At 42.0% G+C, this 21,990-nt stretch overlaps 4 protein-coding genes across 5 annotated transcripts; 1 reads left to right on the top strand and 3 right to left on the bottom strand.

The window, feature by feature from the left end:
• Positions 1-3,095: 3,095 nt before the first annotated feature.
• Positions 3,096-13,139, top strand: LOC110765814 (uncharacterized). Of its 2 annotated transcripts, none has more exons than XM_088244136.1 (9): positions 3,096-3,304; positions 3,500-8,821; positions 8,908-9,161; positions 9,244-9,388; positions 10,029-10,227; positions 10,313-10,621; positions 10,713-10,913; positions 11,009-11,703; positions 12,001-13,139. In XM_088244136.1, the coding sequence occupies exons 2-9, from the start codon at positions 3,689-3,691 to the stop codon at positions 12,649-12,651; spliced, it is 7,587 nt and encodes a 2,528-aa protein (XP_088100262.1). In that variant the 5' UTR covers positions 3,096-3,304; positions 3,500-3,688; the 3' UTR covers positions 12,652-13,139. The 2 variants fall into 2 exon arrangements, with proteins under 2 accessions (XP_088100262.1, XP_088100263.1); XM_088244137.1 differs by having other exon boundaries at positions 3,097-3,304; positions 10,713-10,826.
• Positions 13,140-13,920: 781 nt separating this feature from the next.
• LOC110765789 (ethylene-responsive transcription factor ERF109-like) lies at positions 13,921-15,116 on the bottom strand. The gene has a single exon (XM_021969021.2). It carries the CDS (start codon positions 14,921-14,923, stop codon positions 14,087-14,089), a length of 837 nt encoding a protein of 278 aa, XP_021824713.1. The 5' UTR covers positions 14,924-15,116; the 3' UTR covers positions 13,921-14,086.
• Positions 15,117-15,901: 785 nt separating this feature from the next.
• LOC110766080 (pentatricopeptide repeat-containing protein At2g39620-like) lies at positions 15,902-19,721 on the bottom strand. Its single transcript, XM_088255978.1, has 2 exons — positions 16,849-19,721; positions 15,902-16,760 (listed from the first exon to the last, which is right to left on the bottom strand). Exons 1-2 carry the CDS (start codon positions 19,496-19,498, stop codon positions 16,678-16,680), a joined length of 2,733 nt encoding a protein of 910 aa, XP_088112104.1. The 5' UTR covers positions 19,499-19,721; the 3' UTR covers positions 15,902-16,677.
• Positions 19,722-19,917: 196 nt separating this feature from the next.
• On the bottom strand, positions 19,918-21,789 carry LOC110766380 (putative calcium-binding protein CML13). The gene is made up of 7 exons (XM_021969701.2): positions 21,636-21,789; positions 21,282-21,402; positions 21,146-21,182; positions 21,039-21,066; positions 20,534-20,686; positions 20,317-20,419; positions 19,918-20,228 (listed from the first exon to the last, which is right to left on the bottom strand). The coding sequence occupies exons 1-7, from the start codon at positions 21,636-21,638 to the stop codon at positions 20,164-20,166; spliced, it is 510 nt and encodes a 169-aa protein (XP_021825393.2). The 5' UTR covers positions 21,639-21,789; the 3' UTR covers positions 19,918-20,163.
• Between the last annotated feature and the right edge of the window lie 201 nt (positions 21,790-21,990).

The raw sequence follows: 21,990 nt of genomic DNA, 5'->3' as shown, positions 1-21,990 counted from the left end.
ATTTTTTTTGTTTTAATATATAAAAAATTCCATTTTGCCCCTGCATTTAACATAAAAAGTTAACAAAATTGATGGCATGATCATTTGTCTTAACGAAAGTGAAGTTAAAGGACCATGGGAATGATTTTGGAAATTGAGGGACTCAAATGCAAATCGGGTCTAAGTTTAAGGACTAATAAAACGATTAACCATTCACTTATATATATATATATATATATATATATATCAGTCCCGATCTCTTGGACCACGGGAGTCCAAGAGATTATGGTCACCCACCGTTTGATATTAATCTAATGGTTCAAAAAAGTTTCTTAAAAAGAGTGCAAAAGTAAGTGAACCGTTAAATTTATATCCAACGGTGAGTGACCACAAATCTCTTGGACCCATGTAGTCCAAGAGATCAGAACTATATATATATATATATATATATATATATATTATTTTAATTATAAAATAAATAAAATATTATGTTGAAAATTAATTATTTGTATCCAAATGCTCTAAACTAATGTTTCAAGTTAAATCCAATATATTCCATTAAAAACAAATATTATGGCAAAGAAACAAAAACATGAGCAGAAAAAAAAAATTCATCATCAACAACTATTGAAGTTAAAACCCTAGAAATTTGTAGGGGTCTTTTTTTTCCGGCAGCTATAGATGGGCTGGGCCGTCGTAAGGAGCAAAATGGCTGAAATTTTCCCCTTGTGTCTGAGTTCAAATATCAGACCCCAAAATATTTCGAAAGGGTTGTAAAGCCTTAGGAAACACCTTGGTTACCTTCACCAACGAAAATAATGGCTGCTTACAGATAAATTCTTGGCTTATCATGAGAAGCTTGTGGCATGGGAGCAAAATCGACATGAGTTTAACACTGAAGAGAAAACTGAGTGTTCTTGGTAGAAAAATGGGTATTAAGGTAGGAGATGGAGAGTTTGCAAAGAGGTTTGGCTGAGAAAGGAGGGAAGGAAAGGAAAAGATGGCTTGGGCGCTATTTCCGGCAGCTCGACAGTGACTCTGTCAAATGTCATAATAGCATGACAAAGGGGAAAGCTGAGGGAGGAGATGAACTAAGCACGAAAATTGTTGGGTTTTGCATGTAAGAGAGGAAGCTTGCTCTCTGGTTGTGTGTTGTTCTTTGTTGGGTAGAAGAGGCCCTATTTATAGGCGCTGGAAGCCATCTGTTTCCAAGAAACCCTAATGACTTCCTTTCTATTTTTCCAAGCTTTTCCCTTCCTTTCTCTCCTCATCCTTTCAATCATCTTCTTGTGGTGAAATCTACTCTGCTCCTCTGCATAAAATCAGGGATTTTGGGAGCTCAAGGCCCTCTTTCCCGCGGCTGCCTCTGTGAAGAATTCTTATTTTCATCCCTTTCCTTTTTCTTCTTTTCTCCTCTTTCCATGGCCAGATCTGATGAAGAAAAGAAATGGCTATGTATGCTGGTTCGAAAAGTGGCATCCTTCCCTGCGCACCAATATCCCTTGGTCCTTTGGATGTTGTAGCTTGGAACTTGTTCCTTCTTGCGCTGAAGCCTCTCAGTAGCTCTGCGCACGTGGTCCTCCCAATTTCCTTCGTGGCTTTCTGCTTCAGCCAAGCACTGGAGCTTTGCAGCTCTTCTATTGTAATTGTATGGGCCAAGTTGGTTTATTGAGTAAGTGGGCTATCTCTTTCAAGCATTGGGCTTTTTATGGTTGAGTCAATAGGCTATTTTGGTTGGGATATTTTCTCTTTGTGCTCACCCACATATTTGGGCCTAAGAAATGGGCCTGAGTTCCGAGGCTCCCAAGCAACCCGGGACTTCCATTTCTCGACCCATCAATGGGCCTCATGTCGATTTATTACCATCCATACCACAACCCACTCAAGCAAGCCCCAGGCATCTTGCGTGGCTTGGGCCCACTTAAGCGTGTAGCGTGGCGTGTTGCTTATTTGCTTGGCGTGGCATGTGTGCGAGTGCATATGACGAACTTTCGCGTGCCCAAATCGGGTTTCTTCTCGGTAAGGTATTGCATTGGGCTGAGAATTTATTTGGGTCGAACCGTGACTTTTTTGGGCCTCAACAAAATTAAAGATAGAGTGAAGAATTAAATTTATAGTTAAAACCCTAGAAATTAAAGAGAAATTGGGAAGAATGAAATTGAGAAGAAATAAACATAATATGCCTCTTACCTGAGTCTTGTGGCTTCTCAGGAGTGTGCTTCAATTGATTCAACAAGAAAAAATAATAGGAAGAATAGAAGAGATTCAAGAGAAGAGATTGTGTGAAATAGATTGGGGTATTTTCGAAAGTTTGTAAATTTCATTAAACCCAGTGTCTCTTCGAAACTGATTCCCGCATAATCAAAAAATGAAAGCACTCCATTAACTTCTTTCCCTTATAGCTTTCTCTCATTTCAATTTTTAACAATAAGTGATTTTCTCATAGTTTACTAAACAGGCTGAGCTTCCCCAATTTTTTTAAAAAAATCACTTATCACCCTAAATAAGCAATGCCAAACGGGCACTAAGTCATTGATTAACTTCATAAAATTGAGAGGGAAGCGCATAATGACATTTTCTAACATTGAGAGGAAATTTCGCTAGACCAAAGACTGAAGGAAAAGATTGATGTTATTTACATTACCATATAGTTTCGGATAGTTGCGAGTACAAGGCAACTCGGGTTGGGTCAACCCGCACAAATCCGCCCGAACCCAATTCAGTTTTTAACCCAAATGGGCAGGAGTACTACTCTTGGTACGACTCATCCACATAACATGATTCAAGCTTAGAGCTGACTTACATACATACAACAAAACAAAGAAACTAATAAAAATGGTAAATGAATAAGTTAGAAAGTCAAAGACAAAGCTACTCTTGTTTTCCCTTTCAAATACAGAAACACAAAGGTACCGACTGTTTTAGTACTTGTTTCCCAACTTCTCACCCAAAAAAAAGGGTCCAAATCTATCCCACTCACCCGTTTAATTTCAACGGTGTCCGTACAAGTGAAAAGATATTTGCTTTTAGCCTTCGGGTAGAAGTAGGCGATTAATCAAAATCACAAGAGTATATGGGGCTATAAATACAAATATCACAAAATGAAGGGGAACAAACAAGAAGACAAAAAAACCATTCCTTAGTTTCCTCTCCTCTCTTGCTTAGCTCATTTTTCGGTTTTTTTTTTCTCTCTCTTCTCTCCTCTCCCTCTCCTGCTTTTTTTTCTTTCCGGTGACAGTAGGGCTTCTTCTATCTTACGCTTTCGCACTGTTGTTTCTCCGCGGCGCACGTTAACCCCGCCGTTCTCTATCTTACGCTCCCGGAGGTAAGCTCCTTATCCTACTTCCTCCCTTTTCCATTTTTCATTTTCCATTTGATCTCATTAGCTCACTCGCACCGAAACCCTAATCAGACCATAATCTCACTTTAATCTGATATTGTTAGCAAGAATTAAGTTAATTAGTTAAATTAATCGGGCTACGAGATCTATTATCTGATAATTAATGTTTTGATTGATCAGGGTTAGAGGGAGACTCTCTAGGGTTTGGTTCCGATTCTTTAATCATTTACTGTGAGATCCGTGAAAGGGGAACAGTGTGTGATTCAATATCTGGGCGGGCGGGAGCAGAAAGTTAGGGTTAGGGTTTTTGATGCGTTGGCGGACATCAGAGCCCGCTAATTGGATCGTAGTGTGGGTCAGGCGCGTGACATGGCTAATCCCGGAGTCGGGACCAAGTTTGTATCCGTGAATCTGAACAAATCGTATGGGCAGCCTTCTCACCATCCACCGCATCCTAGCTCTTACGGGTCGAACAGGGGCCGGCCCAGTAGTCATGGCAGTGGAGGAATGGTGGTCCTTTCGAGGCCTCGCAGTGCGAACAAGGCTGGGTCGAAGCTATCTGTTCCACCCCCCTTGAATCTGCCTTCGTTGCGCAAAGAGCACGAGCGCTTTGATTCGTTGGGTTCAGGTGGTGGAACTGCCGGTGGAGGGGCTTCAGGTAGCGGGTCAAGGCCTTCTTCATCTGGTGTGGGGTGGACGAAGCCCACCACGGTTGCTTTGCAAGAGAAAGAAGGGGCTGGTGATCATGTAGGAGCTGATGGAGTTGACCAGACTTTGCATGGTGTTGATGGGGTGAGTAGGGGGAACGGTTCGGGGACCAGTGTTTATATGCCACCTTCAGCCCGGTCTGGCTCAGTGGGACCCCTCCCTACTGCTTCTGCTCTATCTCATCAACCAACAGAGAAAGCACTGCTCTTGAGGGGTGAGGATTTTCCTTCATTGCAGGCTGCTTTGCCTTCTTCATCAGGGCCTTCACAAAAGCAAAAGGACAGTTTGAATCAGAAACAGAGGCAAGTTGTCCGTGATGATTTGTTGAATGAGCAGAGGGATAGTTCTCATTCAAGTTTGCTTGTTGACATGCGCCCTCAAGTGCAGCCATCTCGTCGTGGTATAGGCAATGGAGTGAATGAGAGTGGCAGTGAAAGTAAGGGTTTGGGTGGTAATCGAGCATCAGAGGAAGTAAGGAAGCAGGATGAGTATTTTCCAGGTCCATTACCACTAGTTCGGTTGAACCCAAGATCAGATTGGGCGGATGATGAGCGTGATACAAGTCATGGTTTCACAGACCGGGGCAGAGATCATGGGTTCTCAAAGACTCAAGCTTATTGGGATAGAGATTTTGATATTCCCAGAATAAGTGTTCTACCACACAAGCCAGTTCATAATCCTTCTGATAGGCGGGGTCTGCATGACAATGAAGCTGGAAAGAATTCTTCCAGTGAAGTCCCTAAGGCGGACCCATACAGCAGAGATGCAAGAACACCTAGCAGAGAAGGAAGGGAAGGGAACTCGTGGAGAAATACCAATCTTCCAAAAGATGGAATTAGTGGTCAAGTTGGAAATGAAAGAAATGGTTTTGGTGCAAGGCCATCAAGTGTAAACAGAGAAACAAGTAAGGAGAACAAATATAGTCTGACAACCGTTCAAGAAAATGCTCAAGATGATTTTGTAAGGAGGGATGTAGGGTATAGACATGGAGGGAGACAGCCCTGGAACAATTATACGGATTCATATGCAAGCAGAGGGGCTGAATGGAATAAACGAGACCGATATGGCAGTGAACAACACAATAGATACAGAGGTGATGCTTTACAGAATAGTTCAGTGTCCAAACCCTCGTACTCTCTAGGTGGTAAAGGACTTCCTGTCAATGATCCCCTGCTCAATTTTGGTAGGGAGAAGCGCTCCTTCTCAAATAGTGAAAAACCTTATGTAGAGGATCCTTTCATGAAAGACTTTGGAGGTACTGGTTTTGACAGCCGGGATCCCTTCTCTGGTGGCCTTCTCGGAGTGGTTAAGAAGAAGAAAGATGTGATTAAACAAACTGATTTCCATGATCCTGTTAGGGAATCTTTTGAGGCCGAACTTGAGAGAGTTCAGAAAATGCAAGAACAGGAGCGACAGCGGATCGTTGAGGAACAAGAAAGAGCTTTAGAGCTAGCTCGAAGAGAAGAAGAGGAGAGAATGCGGCTGGCTAGGGAACAAGTAGAGAGGCAGAGAAGGTTGGAAGAAGAAGCTAGGGAAGCAGCGTGGAGAGCAGAACAAGAACAACTAGAAGCCATGCGAAGAGCTGAAGAGCAGAGAGTAGCCAGGGAAGAGGAGAGACGGAGGTTGTTTATGGAGGAAGAAAGGAGGAAGCATGCTGCTAAGCAGAAGCTTTTGGAATTGGAGGAAAGGATTGCCAAGAGGAAGGCTGAAACTGAAAAGGCTGGTGGTAATTTTTTGGCTGATGCAGATGAGAAAATGTCAAGGATGGAGAAAGAAAAAGATGTCTCCAGGGCAGCTGACATGGGTGACTGGGAGGATGGTGAAAGAATGGTGGAGAGGATCACAGCCTCAGCATCTTCTGATTCAAGTTTGAACAGGTCCTTTGAGATGGGTTCTAGGTCTCATTATTCTAGAGATACTTCTGCTTTTGTGGATAGAGGAAAACCTGTTAATTCATGGAGAAGAGATGTATATGAGAATGGGAACAGCTCAACCTTACTTATACAAGACCAGGACAATGGCCATCATAGTCCCAGACGAGATTTTTCTGTTGGTGGGAGAGGTCATTTAAGGAAAGAGTTCTATGGAGGCGGTGGATTCATGTCTTCTAGGACTTACCATAAAGGAGGGATTACTGAACCTCACATGGATGATATCACTCATTTAAGGGTGCAGAGGTGGAACCTTTCTGGGGATGGGGATCATTATAGCAGAAATATGGAGATTGAGTCTGAATTCCAGGATAACCTTGTTGAAAAGTTTAATGATGTTGGATGGGGGCAGGGCCGTGTCCATGGGAATCCGTATTCGCCTTACCCTGACCAACTGTATCCAAATTCTGATGCAGATGGGTCTTATTCTTTCGGTAGGTCACGGTATTCCATGAGACAGCCTCGTGTTCTTCCACCGCCATCACTAGCTTCCATGCACAAAACCTCCTACAGGGGTGAAATTGATCATCCTGGCCCCTCAGCTTTTCCAGAAAACGAGATGGAGTACAATCATGCAGCTAGAAGTGAACCTACCCTGCAGACAGGGTATGATACTAATCGTGTGGAGAATATCAGACAACCTGAAATAATTGATGTCAAAGAAGAAAACACTGGTAATGAGAAACAGAAACTGGACAGTAACAGCACCCCAAGGTGTGACTCACAATCTTCTCTTTCTGTGTCTAGTGCCCCTAGTTCTCCAACTCATCTTTCTCATGATGACTTGGATGAATCCAGAGATTCTTCAGTGTTATCTGCCCCTGGGGATGGCAAAGATGTTACCCTGTCTGGGCAGGAGAACGAACCACTTGCATTACCTACCAATTCTGGAAAAGAGAATGTGGTGAATGCTTCTAGTTCTGTCTCAACCGGTGATGATGAAGAATGGGCTGTTGAGAACAATGAGCATCTTCAGGAGCAAGAAGAATATGATGAAGATGAAGATGGATACGAGGAGGAAGATGAAGTGCATGAAGGAGATGATGAGAATATTGACCTAACCCATGAGTTTGAAGACATGCATTTAGAGGAAAAAGGGTCCCCTGACATGATGGACAACTTGGTCCTGGGCTTCAATGAAGGCGTTGAAGTTGGAATGCCAAATGATGAGTTTGAGAGAAGTTCAAGGAATGAAGAAGGTGCATTCATGGTACCCCAGGTTTCGTCTGGCACTGTTGAAGAGCACGGGTCATTTGATGGAATTCGTACTGATGAACAGCCCCTTCAACATATGGATGGTTCCTCCCTAGTGAATGTAGGTAGTTCTTCTAGAATATTCCAGGAAACTGAGAAGGCAATGCAGAATTTAGTTATTCAGCCTAATAATGCCTCCCATATGTCAGCTACAACTGATCGTGTGGATCATGTGGATGCCACTAGTAGTTCTCGGCCATCTTCTCAGCATCCAGTTGCATCTTCAGTTAGCCTTAACTCCCATTTGTTGTCTGGTCAGGCTGTCATGCCTACAGTATCTGCTGTTCCAAATCAGACAGAAGGACCTGTTAAGCTTCAGTTTGGGCTGTTTTCAGGTCCATCTCTGATACCATCTCCGGTTCCCGCTATACAAATTGGTTCTATACAGATGCCTCTTCCTCTGCATCCTCAGGTTGGTCCTTCTCTCGCCCACTTGCACCCGTCACAGCCTCCTCTCTTCCAGTTTGGCCAGCTAAGGTATACATCTCCAATATCCCAGGGACTACTGCCAATGGCTCCTCAATCAATGTCTTTTGTTCAGCCCAATCTCCCATCCAGTTTTTCTTTGAATCAGACTCCAGGAAGTCCTCTGCCTATTCAAACTGGTCAAGGAACTTCTCAAAATATAAAAAATGATGTTATGTTACTTTCGGTGGATAATCAACCGGGACTTACTTCAAGGCACTTGAATGTATCTCAAGAGAATGTACCAGAGAAGATAAATTCAATGCCAGCAGGAGAAAAGGCTGAAACTTCTGTTATGGTGCAACGGGGACCAGCGGTATCCCATATTGGTGATAGCAGTTCAAGGTCTGAGACAGTGTTTCAAGCAGATCAGAGACACCATAATTTGGTTGGGAAAAACTTCAGTGCTTTCTTTGGTACGAGGGAATCTGAAGGTCAGGCTCAAACTGGAGCAGCGCCATCTCAGTTGGTTATCAAAGAAAAAGACTTTAGTGGGCCAAAGGCTCATGGCCCTGCATCTGGTGGCAGGGGAAAAAAATTTGTATTTACGGTTAAAAATTCTGGTGCAAGATCATTTCCAGATACTGAGCCAACCCACGTAGAATCTAGTGGGTTTCAGAGAAGGCATCGACGCAATATGCAGCGTACTGAGTTTCGAGTTCGAGCAAGTGCTGATAAGAGGCAATCTACAGGTTCTGCATCTTCCAACCACGTCGGACTGGAAGAGAAATTTGTCTCTGGAAGGGGTTTCGGGCCTTCTGTAAGAGGTGGGCCTAGGAGGGCTGTCATGTCAAATAAACCTTCAAAACAGATGTTAGATTCAGAGGGCTTGAGCCCTGGTAGAAATAATTCACAAGAAATAGAGTCTGGAAACAGGGCTGAAAAGGGAGCTGGAAAAGATGCCTCGACAAAGAGTCAGAATATCCCGAAATCTGGAGAGGGAAACCTTAAAAGAAATATTCATTCTGAAGAGGATGTTTATGCTCCTCTGCAAAGTGGTATCGTGCGTGTTTTTGAGCAACCTGGCATAGAGGCTCCTAGTGATGAAGATGATTTCATTGAAGTGAGGTCAAAGAGGCAAATGCTGAATGATCGGCGTGAACAGAGAGAAAGAGAAATCAAGGCAAAGTCTCGCGCCTCGAAGGTTGTAATGCATGTAGTTATTCAGTTTGTCTTCTGCTTTGCATTGATTTAATAGAGTTGCTTAATTGCATTTATTTGCTCATTCAGGTGCCACGGAAACCTCGTTCTACTTCAAAAGGTAGTACTGCCTCTGCCAACTCAGGTAAAAGTTCTGCAGCGACAAATGGAGAAGCAGGAAACAGCATTCACTCTGATTTTGTTGCCTCTGAGGGACGTGGATTGGCAAATATTGAAGTATCAGCTGGATTTAACACTAATGCAGTGTCTCAACCGTTGGCTCCAATTGGCACTCCTGCTGTGAAAAGTGATGTCCAGGCTGATATTAGATCCCAAACAATCAGGTATTGCTCTCTTTGGAGAAATATACAACGCCTATAATGTGCACACATTGATTTCTAATGGTTTTCTTTTTCTTCTCAACAGGTCACTCAACACAAGCTCCCTTCCTGTAGTATCAGGTAGTGTAAAAAATATTGGGCGAGGCTCAATTATCGAGAACAACAATAAGGTCCTGGATAATGTTCAAGCATCTTTGAGCTCATGGGGTAATTCACGGATTAATCAACAGGTGTGCAAAACAATTATGTTTTCGATCGCAAATTTTTATTATATCCTAGGTTTTTCATTTTAAAGCTAAATAGAGTTTTTGTTAGAAACAAGTTCAGGTTCTGGTGTTCCTTTTTTGTTGGTTTCTTCACTGTGTTGCTTTCATGACTCATAATGGGTGCTTCCATTTGCCCAAAGAAATAAATTCATTTTCAGATTCTCTGGGAAAATTAATGTGTTCCATGCTTGTAAATGAATTCTTAATTGCATTCCATTCTACCTATCGAGCATTTACTTCATAAGTGAAATCCAGAATGAAGGAATTTTTTAGATTTGTTGTACATTTTTGACATTTATTATACTGATGAAGCAACATATAGTGATTTCTAGTGGGGTGCTGGGTTCTCCGCTATTATCCTTGAGACCAGAGTGGTGGGAGGTCAAGCAATCCTCTTTTTTATTTTTGGGGGTGGGGGGAGGGGTGTTTGTTGCGGTGGTGGAACTTTGAGACCATTGAAACAAGCTAGCTCCTTGGACTGGAAAAACATAGATCATTGTACCTTGATGTATTTCATTCTATAGCGTGCTTGCATCCTCTTCTGTATTTCCTAGATATCTGTTTTTCTGTATAAGAGTCTGCAACTGATTGACTACACTGGCAGGTTATGGCCTTGACGCAGACCCAACTTGATGAGGCTATGAAGCCTGGGCAATTTGGTTCTCATGGTTCTGTTGGAGAAATTAATAGCTCAGTTTGTGAGTCCAGCATGCCATCGTCATCCATCATGACAAAGGAGAAGCCATTCTCTTCTGCTGCAAATCCAATCAATTCCCTGCTTGCTGGCGAGAAAATCCAATTTGGTGAGCATGTTAAGAAAATTCAATAGCTTGCTAAATGTTGCAATTGCCTTTTCTTTTCTTGATGATTTTATCCCCCTATATTCAGGTGCCGTTACGTCTCCAACAATACTCCCTCCTAGCAGCCGTGCTGTATCACATGGAATCGGCCCACCAGGACCATCTCGGTCAGACATGCAACTCTCCCACAATCTTTCTGCAAGTGAGAATCTACACACCACTGAATCATGTGTTCATTTGGAAGATTGTGAAGCTGAAGCTGAAGCAGCGGCTTCAGCTGTTGCTGTTGCAGCCATTAGCAGTGACGAAATTGTTGGGAATGGTTTGGGTGCTTGCTCTGTCTCAGTTCCAGATACCAAAAGTTTTGGAGGTGCCGATATTGATGGGGTAGCAGAAGGTGTGAATAATTTTTCTGGTTTAGTAATGAACCTTGCTTTTCTCCTTTTAATGGTTGTTGTCTTATTAGAATGATTTTAAATCTCTGGTAGATAAAGCCGGTGATCAGCAATTAGCCAGTCAATCAAGGGCCAAACAGTCTCTCAGTGTTTCCCTTCCAGCAGATCTATCTGTTGAGACCCATTCACTAAGGCCACCATTACCAGGTCAGAATAATTTCCTTATAACCAATTTCATAGTGGCTGCCCTTCCCAAGAGTGTTGAAGTTGCTGATATTGATGGGAGGACAGCAGGTGTGATAGATTTTCTGTTTAGAAATGAGTCCTCTTTTTTTTTTTTTTCCCTTTAATGATTATTATCATATTAAAATCTTTGGTTGGTGGAGCAGGTGATCAGCAATTAGCCAGTCAATCACGGGCCGAAGAGTCTCTCAGTGTTTCCCTTCCAGCAGATCTATCTGTTGAGACACCACCAATTTCGCTATGGCCGCCGTTACCAAGTCCTCAGAATTCCTCAAGCCAAATGCTTCCACATTTTCCTGGTGGCCCGCCTTCCCATTTTCCCTTTTATGAAATGAATCCCATGTTGGGGGGTCCGGTTTTTGCTTTTGGACCGCATGATGAATCTGCATCTACTACCCAGCCACAATCCCAAAAGAGTAGTGCACCAGCTTCAGCGCCACTTGGGACCTGGCAGCAGTGTCATTCTGGGGTAGATTCATTCTATGGTCCTCCTGCAGGTTTTACTGGTCCTTTTATCAGTCCAGCTGGAGGCATACCAGGTGTTCAAGGTCCACCACACATGGTTGTCTATAACCACTTTGCACCTGTTGGACAATTTGGACAAGTTGGCTTGAGTTTCATGGGTACTGCCTATATCCCATCAGGAAAGCAGCCAGATTGGAAGCACAACCCTGCATCTTCTGCCATGGCTGTTGGTGAGGGGGAGATGAACAATATAAATATGGTTTCTGCACAGCGCAACCCTACCAACATGCCTGCTCCGATCCAGCATTTGGCCCCTGGGTCACCACTGCTTCCTATGGGTTCACCTTTGGCCATGTTCGATGTTTCTCCCTTCCAGGTAAAAATTCAATCTATTGACCTAAAATATCCCCCCATCCCTGGGTTTTTAGGTTTTGAAACATAGTGGTTTTTGGGGAAGAGTTCTCTCTGAAAAGAGTGGGAAGGGGGATGCTTTGAGGTGTGGATATGATGCCTTTTCGAATTTGTCGTAGATACAGGAATTTGAAGTGGGTGCATGAAGATGATAGAATTTTTTAATTTTTAATGTATTGCTATTTGGGTTGGTGAACATTCACCATACTCTTTCTTTCTGGCATAACTATAACTAATGATGGGGTAATATTGTTTTGCCCAGTCCTCTCCTGACATGTCAGTTCAAGCCCGATGGCCACATGTTCCTGCATCACCTCTTCAGTCTGTTCCTATATCAATGCCATTGCAGCAACAGGCAGATGGTATACTTCCTTCTAAATTTAGCCATGGTCCTGCTGACCAATCATTGCTGGCCAACAGGTTCCCCGAGTCCCGGACTTCTACAGCCTTTGATAACAGTCGTAATTTTCCTGTAGCAACTGATGCTACTGTCACCCGATTCCCAGATGAACTGGGATTAGTAGACCCCGCAAGCTCCTCCAGCACTGGGGCTTCATCACAGAGTGCTGTCACTAAGAGCTCATCTGTAAGTACCACCGTAGATACTGCCAAGACTGATGTTGATCAGAAGCTCAGTACCAGTGTTAGTGGACATAGCGCGAGTTCTAATGCCAAGTCTCAGTCATCTATGCACAAGAATAACACCTCTAACCAGCAGTATGGCCATTCATCTTATTATCAGAGAGGTGGGGGTTCCCAGAAAAATAGTTCAGGGGGTGACTGGTCGCTTCGAAGAATGGGATTCCAGGGAAGGAATCAGTCTGGGGGTACAGAAAAGGGCTTTCCACCTTCTAAGATGAAGCAAGTATATGTGGCTAAACAGACCTCAAGTGGGAGTTCAACAGCGCCGTGAGGAGCTACAAAATGAGCTGCTTGGATTTGAGAAAAAAAAGAAGAAGAGAGCCTGCAGGTTGAAGGAGATGTTCAGGAATAAAGAGTTTTGGTTGCTTTTTTTTATTTGCAGCGTCCATTGCACCGGTAGGTGCGTGTCTAGTATTGAGATTGAGATTTTTTTGAGATATATCAATAGATAGGTATGCTGGTTTTCCCAATGAAGGTTGCAGAAATTTTGGGCCTGCCTGGTGGTTGCTCGATTAGAAGAAAAAAAAGACAGATTAGCTCGGAGACGTAATAGTTGTATTGACGAGTCAGCTATGATATTGTTTTCAGTTGTGGTGCATCATCCATGGGGGTTTGTGGGTTTGAAATCTTTGTTGGTCTGCAAACCGAACTGTCAATTTATTGGGGATTTGATGTACTAAAATGTTGTCTCCAGGTAACATTCTTTTTTCAACTTTAGCAAATGATAAAATGTGGCCTTCTAGGGAGGGATTTCTTGTTTCCCCTTTCTTTCTTTCTTTCTTTCTTTCTTCACCCTGTTCTGTATTTGTATTTATTTTTAGATGAAATGTATTTTGTTGTTGGAAGAAATTTGAAACAATTGGGAGCGTGATTTAGTAATCATACGAGATCGGTTTCGCTAACGTGTATTGTGTACCCAAACCGACACGTGTCCACTAAAGTGGTCCACGTCAACAGACAAGATATAGAATGTCCTTGTAACTTTTTTTTTTTTGGGTGAGATAGGGGGGCCAAGCCCCAGGAACAACAACTAAAACAAATCAATACAAACTAGGCGGGTTCTGTGAACCCCAGCACTATCATCTGCAAGAGTTGATCTCACCCACTCAGGGGCATTATCAAAGAGATGAACTCCCAGCTCTACATTGTAACCTGACTTAGCTAAGCAGTCGGCAACGCAATTTTTCTCACGATAAATGTGTCTGGCAACACAATTATTAATTTTCCCCATGTAATCCTTACAGCTGCAAATCACACCAGCAAGGGGGTGGAAATTACTGTAATCAGGAGCTTGAATAAGCTGTATAGTAGTTGCTGAATCCATTTCCACAATGAGGTTAGAGATCCCACGATCAACTGCAAGATTAAGCCCAAAAACCAGCCCCCAAGTCTCTGCATCAAGGATCTGACCCTTGCCTAAGTTGGCTGCAAATCCAGCAATCCAATCCCCATCAGAGTTGCGAATAACACCACCAGCACCAATATCACCAGTAGCAGATTTCCGAGAGCCGTCGACATTTAGTTTAAAAAAACCAGCAGATTTCCTTGTAACTTTCAATTTCATTTCCAGCAGAAGAAAACAAACGAGAACGTCAAGCCACTCATCGACGTGTTATTAGTACGATAACAAAAATGCTGTTAGCCTTTCTTATTTTTGAACTAATTAAAACCTAATTTGAAATGTGTCTCTAATGAAAATCCCTAACTTATCCTGGCTTCATCAAAGCAGAGCATGAGGTATTGTAGTTGGCTGACATCCATGCTTTCAACTCATCGTCATCATCTCCATCTTGAAGCATGTCCCAGAGAAACTGGTCATTCTCTTCCTGCGGGGCACTGCTCTCAAACATTTCCATCTTCTCTGATTGTTTCACAGTAATTGGATTGACTTTGCCCTGATCAGCCTCTTCCATGCTCCTAATTAATTGTGAGCTAGTCTTAGTTCTGCTACTAGAAGTGATGTTGTTATTAGTGATATTGCTGAGCTGATCGGAGGAGGTTAATGGGAAATTGAGCTTGGCTTTGTCCCCACGGAACTCAATGGCAGCTTTGTCGTAAGCCCTGGCCGCTTCCTCTGCCGTCTCGAACGTCCCCAGCCAAACCCTCGCAGCCTGCCGCGGGTCCCGAATCTCCGCTGCCCACTTCCCCCACGGCCTCTTCCTCACTCCCCTGTACTTGTTCTTCCCCTTCCTCGTCCCCGCATTCGCCCCGCTCCCCAAATTCAGTTGCTTGTTTCTGTCTGGCAATGTTGTTGACGGGAAATAGTTGCACCCAAGACACCCTTCGATCCCGCACACCCGACACGTATCGCCCTCTGCCGAAAACGACAGCATGTGTACTTGGTCCGTTGCTGATTGGGTCCCGTCCCTCCTCGAGGGGACTGACGACGTGGCAGAATGGACGGCTCCCGTTAGCTGCTGCTGCTGCTGCGAAGTGGGTCTACTACCACCGGCAGTGATGCCGCCGGAGATTACATGCTTGAGGGCGGAGACCATGATGCAGTGCTCCTGCTTCTGCTGTATGCGATTGGCGTGCAAGGGCATTTTTATCCAGTTGTTCTTTCTTCGGGGGTATTATCGGAACAAAGGAAAACAAAAAAACTGAGGATCAGTGCGAAAGTTTGTAGAAAAGGACATCGAGAACAAGGGAAGGCCGAGAGGTTGGGTTTTATAGGCGGGGAGAGGGCGGGACACTCCAGAATTCCAGGTGGCTGCCATCTGTGCACACCGTTCTCACACGCTTGTGGCTCTGCGGCAGTGAGACGGGAGAAGGAAAGGGAATGAGAGAGGGGCAGATTGAAGGTGGGGCCCGCGTTTATCCAGCTAGAGTTTATACTGCCACGTAGACCTACCGAGCTTTTTCTTTTTGGGTCTGAAGACCTGCTGAGCTTATCGCTTTCGTCACCTCCTGGCATGATGCGAGGCTGACAGCGCAACTTTCTCAGTGGTTTTCAGGGTTTTGTTTGTTGCACAAGTGGACCGACTTTCTACAACATTGATGCAATTGGCTTTTACCCTAACACGCGGAAATAATAGCCTTTAAAAACATTGATGAACAATGTACACTAGGACCAAAAACAATGTACATTCTTTGCATTTGCAAGTTAAAAACATTGATGAACAATGTATATGTACACTTTAGGAGCAAAAACAACGTGCATTCTAAAGCAGTAAGTATTTGTTGTTTTAAGTGTAATACGAACTTTATGGGAAGGGGATTTGAACTTTGTGCAAAGGATTGGGCTCACTGTCTTGATCAACTAGTGTATCTCATGTTTGCTCTTAGAACATCTCTAATCAATATATCAAATTGCTACATTGATATAAAATGACAAAAATTAAATATTAAAATTGCTCCAATCGAGTAATTAAATCCTACATGAATTTGAAGGCTGAAAGAGATATGTCAAAAATAACATATCAAAAATCTTGATGTCAAATGTTATTTTAATATTTTTTTAGTCATGAACCCCACTATCATTTACTCTCTTTTAAAACTTCATGCATCATATGAGCCCCATTTACTTTAAAAAATATAATACAATAATATGATATTTGACATTTTGGGTGGAGTTAAATTTTTTCCCAAGTGTTAAATTGCTACATAAGCCATCACATTCAAATTTAACATTTTGCATTTGACATCTCCCTTGAACAAAGAAATTTAACATTTTGCATTTAACGATCGCAGCTCCGAAAAGCCGGCGCAACTCCGAGACGATTCAAGCGGTCCGACCTGTCCTCTGCCACCGCCTTGCGCTGTTGAGAGTCGAAAGCAAGTTGAAGAACGAGCGCATTGTTTTTTTTTTCCTTCTTTTAATCTGTTACCCAAACAGCCGGTTCCCATTGTTTTTAAAAAACATCAGGTGCCTGTTATGTGAGTGGCTGCACTGTACCACATAAGTTCTCTCTATTTCTGGTGCAACAAAAACAAACCACCGCAAAGAGCTGTTTCGACCCAAAAAAAACAAAACCACAAAGAACTGTTTTCCTATTACAGTACAGTTGGATGCAAGTTCACACGGCAATGACACGACTGTGTCTTACTCGGTTGGTCCCCAATGTGCCCTTGAGAGCTGACTCTGCAAAGGTCAACTACTTACTGGTTTCAAACAAGTCAAATGGAACCCACCAATGAAAAGAACAGAGGATCACAATTCTTATAAAAAAAAATCTTAATTTTTCTTATGAGATAAAACTAAATCCAGGTACTTTCCTCAGTTGTCTATCTTCCATCTCAGATCTCACCCTTTCGGCATCTGCCCACCTCCCAGCTGCTGCATAGATATTGTGAAGCATCACATGTGATCTTGAATTTTCTGGGTCCAATTCAGATAGCATCTCACTAATTTTTTCTCCAAGTTCAACATTTCCATGGATTCTACAAGCACCCAGCAAAGACTCAAGTATGCTTGTTGAAGGTTTACAGGGCAGTTTTTTAACAATGGCATAAGCTTCAGTCAAGTTGCCTGTTCTTCCGAGAAGGTCCACCATGCAAGCATAGTGCTCCATTTTGGGTGATAGCCCATGTTCTGCCATGGAATTGTATACCATGCGGCCTTGCTCAACCAAGCCAGAGTGGCTGCAGGCTGATAAAATACTTGAATAAGTGATGCCATTAGGTTTTGTTCTTGATAGTTTCATCTGCAAGAAAAGATCAATGGCAGCTTCACCATCCCCGTGCAAGCCATATCCATTGATCATCACATTCCAAGACACTTCATCTTTTTCAACCAAACCATCAAACAGCTTTCTTGCAACCAATATGTTGCCACATTTTGCATGCAAATCGATTAGGGCGTTACTGATGAGCAGATCTTTGTCAAAGCCCTTTCTTATGATGTAAGCCATTACAGAATGAGCAAGGCTGAGGCTACTTAATTGAACACATGCAGAAATTAAACTCAGAACTGTTACATTGTCGGGTTCGAATCCCATCTGAAGTAAACCAGAGAACGAGGCAACTGCAATTTTGCCATTTTTTGTTCGTATGTGCACAGAAATAATGGCATTCCACAAAGAAATATCCCCCATATTTCCCATTTGGAAGAGTAAGAGACATGAATTTGTGTTGTCAAATCTAGCATACATGAACATAAGTGATGTAAGGAGAGGGGTTTCTTGTACAATTCCTGTAATAACGGCCACAGAATGGATAGACTTACCTTGTAATTGTGTGTGGCATGCAGCCAATAAATTTAGCAAAGTTACAAAGTTAGGTCTCTCACCACCCTTCATCATTTCACCCAACAAGACCAAAACCTTTTTCTGTAAATTGTGGTATCGGAAGCCAGTCATCAGAGCATTCCAAGACACCAAACTCCTTTTTGGCATGACTTCAAAAAGTAACCTACCAGCATCAAGGTCTCCACAGTTACAATACATGCTAATGAGCGAATTAACCATAGAAATATCAGAAGAGAACCCGTCTTTTATAGCGTAACCATGGATAGCCATTCCTTGCCCTAAGTTTTCCTTCTCGCTGAAACTAGGGAGTATGCTTATCAGGGTGACCAAGTCCAACTTGAAGCCCTCTTTCTGCATCTGGTGGTAAATGGGAACCGCCTTTTCCATTTCTCCGCGGTGCACACAACTTGATATTAACGTATTCCATGTTATGGCATTTCTTATAGGCATTTTATGAAACAAAGTAACTGCATAGGAGAGGTGATGACAAACAGAGTAAAATGCCAACAGTGCATTTGACAGATTGAGGTTTGAGTGGCTACCCTTTCTAATGCTAAATGCATGTGCAGACCTCCCCAGCAAATCAGCCTCAAGTTTGGAGCATGCAGAAAGAATACTAACTACGGAGACTGCATCTGAACCAAATCCTGAAAACTGCATTTTCCGAAATACATCGAGACTTAAATCCCATAGCCCGTTGTACACGTACCCAGAAATCATTGAATTCCACATAAGAAGGTTTTTACTGGGCGTCTGCTCAAAAAGATACCTGGATGAATTAATATTACCAAGCTTGGCATACATTGATACAAGGGCTGTTAGTATTGGAAGTTGATTTTCTGACCCATGCTTAATTACACCAGCATGAAGTGATTCACCAAAAGCGAGGCTGCTGGAATTCTCACATGAGGGAATAATGGACACGAAAGTGATCAAATTAGGCTGTGTGCCAACTCGAAGCATACATTGGAACATCTCGAAAGCTGACATGGCCTTCTGCCTTTGTGTGTAGGCAGAAATCATAGCATTCCAAACAACAACATTCTTTTCCAGTACAGAATCAAACAAGTTTCTAGCAACACATAAATCTTCATCCCCAGCGTACATCGAAATTAAAGCGGGAACAAGAAAATCATTGAACAAGTATCCAGATTTTACAGCAAAGCAATGGAGGGACTTACCAGTATGAATACACCCCAAACGAGTGCAAACCGGAATAATGCTCGCCAGAGTGCTTAAATTTGGCTTCAAATCCATAAAAATAATCTCTCTGAAAACATCAAAGGCTTCCCAATTAAACCCATTCAACGAATAACCAGCAATCAATGCATTCCAAGGAACCAAATCTGGTTGGGGAATTCTATCAATCAGTGCACGTGCCATCTCCATACAACCAGTTCTGGCATAGAAATCAATCAAAGCTGTCTGTATAAAAAGGTTTTGCTCAAACCCAGCTCTGAACACAACACCATGAACCTGTTTTCCAATCTTAACAGCACCCAGAGCTGCACACGCTTTAATTACAAATGGAAACGTGAAATCATCAGATGGGCAGCCTAAAGCCCTGGAATTTAGATAGACATATAAGAGGTCTTGGTATAAGCCATCATTGCAAAGGCACCTGATTATCAGGTTCTGCAAGCCAAGGCTTGGCCTTTGGATTTGTTGGAATAAAGAGAGAGCTAAATGTGAAGCACCCAGATGAAAACAGGACCTAACAAATTGCTCTATCGGAAACACGTCGTTAACAAGTCCATGAACTATGAGAAAGGACTTGAGAGGCTTCAAGTCCTTGCTGGTTTTGCAGAGGTTTAGCAGACGAAGGAAGTGGGTGGTTTTGGCAGTGATTGAATAATGTTTGTGTCTGACAAAAGAGAGTATTGACGGCGACAAAGAAGAAAGAGTATTTAAGACTCGGAAGAAGAAACCCATATTCCATGAAAGCTCTGAGATTAGAGACAAAATGCATTATGCATGCAGGATTTGAAAACGTAGCTAACGGGTGATGCCTAAATTTTGTCCTCTGGGTTTGTCCCCAATTTTTCATTTCCTTTTGTTTTGGAGACCAAACGTGGTATTGGCAATTGTTAGCACTAACAATTTTGGTGGCCTAGTAATGTTGAAGCCATGTATTATTTGAAACCCGCAAATGCAATTTCTCCACTATGTTTTTTAAGGGATATATTTTTATAAGAGATAACTACATGATAACTTTATTGGAGTGCCAACAAGTCCGAGAAATTATTATTAACTTAAAATTTAAGGTTAGCCAAAGTGGTGAAAGAGAACGGAAAACGAGTTAGGATTACGAGCCAAGGATTTGAAATCTTTTCCATTTGTCACAAAAGAAGTAATAACAACGATACCATCAACCAAGATGGTATTTTTCATACTTTCAAATATTTAAAATTTTACAGACATGTACCACCACCACACTACACTAGGCACCATGTTATGTCTAAGATTATCATTCTACAGAAGCATGTCAAAGTGAAACAAAGAAAGGTGTTTGCTTATAGCTATAAAATACATGACACAATAATTCTGCATCGGATCAGGCTCTCAACATCCTGCAGAAGGCTAAAACCTTTCCAGTTCTAATACCCATATGCTGTTCTCTTCATCATCCTGATGAACTCCTCAGCATTAACTTCTCCATCACCTGTACATTTCAAGTCATAACCTTAGGGTTAACAAAATGATAAATTTTGAGGCATTAAAAAAAATAATGGTTATATTTAAGCACGCACGATCTCGGTCTGCTTCCTCAATCATCTCTTGGATCTCTCTATCACTAAAGTTTTCCCCCAGATCCTTTGCAATATTTTTAATGTCTGCAGCAGATATCTTTCCCTAAATTCAAATGTGGAAAAAAAATGGAATTAGGTATTGACAGATTGAAACAAATCCAATATTCGTATTACTATAAACTGAAAGAAATGTAATATTTAGAAAGCAAACCAATACATTGTTATCTAGGTCGATGAGATGGAAGGCTTTCATGAGTTCCTCCTTTGTGTCCCGTTCCCCAATTTTGGCTGTCATCATGTGCACAAATTCATCAAAGTCAATAGCACCACTGCCATCCTTGTCAACATCTGCAATCATTTGAGTGATTTGCTGCAATGAAACAACAGATCAACATGTTAGCAATTCAGTCAATGTACCAAATACTGAAAATGTTCACTTAAGAACTTGCAATAAAAATTGAAGGATGAAGTTCTAGAGAGCATCAACAAGAATGGAAAGATTAAGTGTTGAAATCAACAAATAATCAGGAAGACAAGAAGATAGAGTCCAAGCAAAACAAATGGCAAAAGATATCTAGGTCGAATTTTGGCAAAACCACACACATCTGAATTATGTCTAAATATTATGGGAGTGGTTTTCTCAAACATACTCACATTCCAAAACACAACACAAAAGAACAAGTTTAACAAGTGAGTTTACATGGGTGGATAATCTAAGTTACCTCTTCTGTCATCTCGAAACCAAGAGCCCTATGTCATAAACAAAATATAAAATCAGTTGTAAGAATTTAGACAATTAATCCCCTGTGAAAAAGACAAGAATTCATACCTCATGGCAACATTGAGCTCCTTGGCATCAATGGTGCCTAAACAACACAACACAACAACATGGTCAAAACCAAAAACTAAAAGTTGAACAATATAATAACCTTAAAACCTTAATCAAAATCCCAAATTTGCATTACCTGAGCCATCGGTGTCGAATAACTCGAACGCTTCCTTGATCTCTTGTCTCTTTTGTGTAGGTAACCCATGATGTCTCCCTCTGGGTTTTTCTTTCCTAGAGGCCCCTCTGTAAAGGCTTGCCTATTTCACCCAATACCAAAATTCAAAGAACTAAGTCAGTCAAAGCCATACCCAAGACCCAAAATTTCTTAACTTCAAATTCCCAGATCTTTCTTTTCGAATTCGCATCAATCGCTCAAGACATTCATTCACATCGTTAAGTATGCAATTCCCAGAATAAGATTGAACACATATTGCATGAAATATATTAAAGATTGAAAATTTTCAGCTGGAAATTGCATTGAGAAGCTTACCATTTATCGACGCGTTAAGTAAGAAGGATGAATTTGATCTTCCTTTCCCCCACAAGCTTAGAAGCTCTCTGTTTGTTTTGTAAATCAAATTTGGGAAAAGACATGAATGTTTTGGGGGTTTTTATACTGGGTCAGATTGGGCTTGATTAGTTAATGTCAAATAAGGCCCAGTTTCATGGTCAACTGAAATCTTTTAGTTGTTGAGTTGTTCTTAGGAATTGGAATTAGAATCAGGAATTGAATTTCAATTATGAATGGTTTTTGCATTTACTTCATGTTAAGGAATTAAAAAGTAAGTGGGGGCTCACACAAAATCAGGAATTACAGGAATTGAATTCCTGATTTTGGAGGAATT

Source organism: Prunus avium, chromosome 7 (genome assembly GCF_965620075.1).
Source record: "Prunus avium chromosome 7, drPruAviu1.hap1.1, whole genome shotgun sequence".
Taxonomy (NCBI): Eukaryota; Viridiplantae; Streptophyta; class Magnoliopsida; order Rosales; family Rosaceae; genus Prunus; species Prunus avium.
This window is presented reverse-complemented; position numbering and strand designations above follow the sequence as displayed.

Excerpts from the sequence above, each read along its gene's own strand:
- LOC110765814 (XM_088244136.1), top strand. The coding sequence starts at position 3,689 with ATGGCTAATCCCGGAGTCGGGACCAAGTTTGTATCCGTGAATCTGAAC. Across the intron at positions 8,822-8,907 it reads CAAAGTCTCGCGCCTCGAAG|GTGCCACGGAAACCTCGTTC; the intron begins GTTGTAATGCAT and ends TTGCTCATTCAG. Across the intron at positions 10,228-10,312 it reads TGGCGAGAAAATCCAATTTG|GTGCCGTTACGTCTCCAACA; the intron begins GTGAGCATGTTA and ends CCCTATATTCAG.
- LOC110765789 (XM_021969021.2), bottom strand. The coding sequence starts at position 14,923 with ATGCCCTTGCACGCCAATCGCATACAGCAGAAGCAGGAGCACTGCATC.
- LOC110766080 (XM_088255978.1), bottom strand. The coding sequence starts at position 19,498 with ATGGGTTTCTTCTTCCGAGTCTTAAATACTCTTTCTTCTTTGTCGCCG. Across the intron at positions 16,761-16,848 it reads GGACCTTCTCGGAAGAACAG|AATCCATGGAAATGTTGAAC; the intron begins GCAACTTGACTG and ends GGGTGCTTGTAG.
- LOC110766380 (XM_021969701.2), bottom strand. Across the intron at positions 21,067-21,145 it reads GAGCTCAATGTTGCCATGAG|GGCTCTTGGTTTCGAGATGA; the intron begins GTATGAATTCTT and ends TTTATGACATAG. Across the intron at positions 20,229-20,316 it reads TGAGGAAGCAGACCGAGATC|GTGATGGAGAAGTTAATGCT; the intron begins GTGCGTGCTTAA and ends TGAAATGTACAG.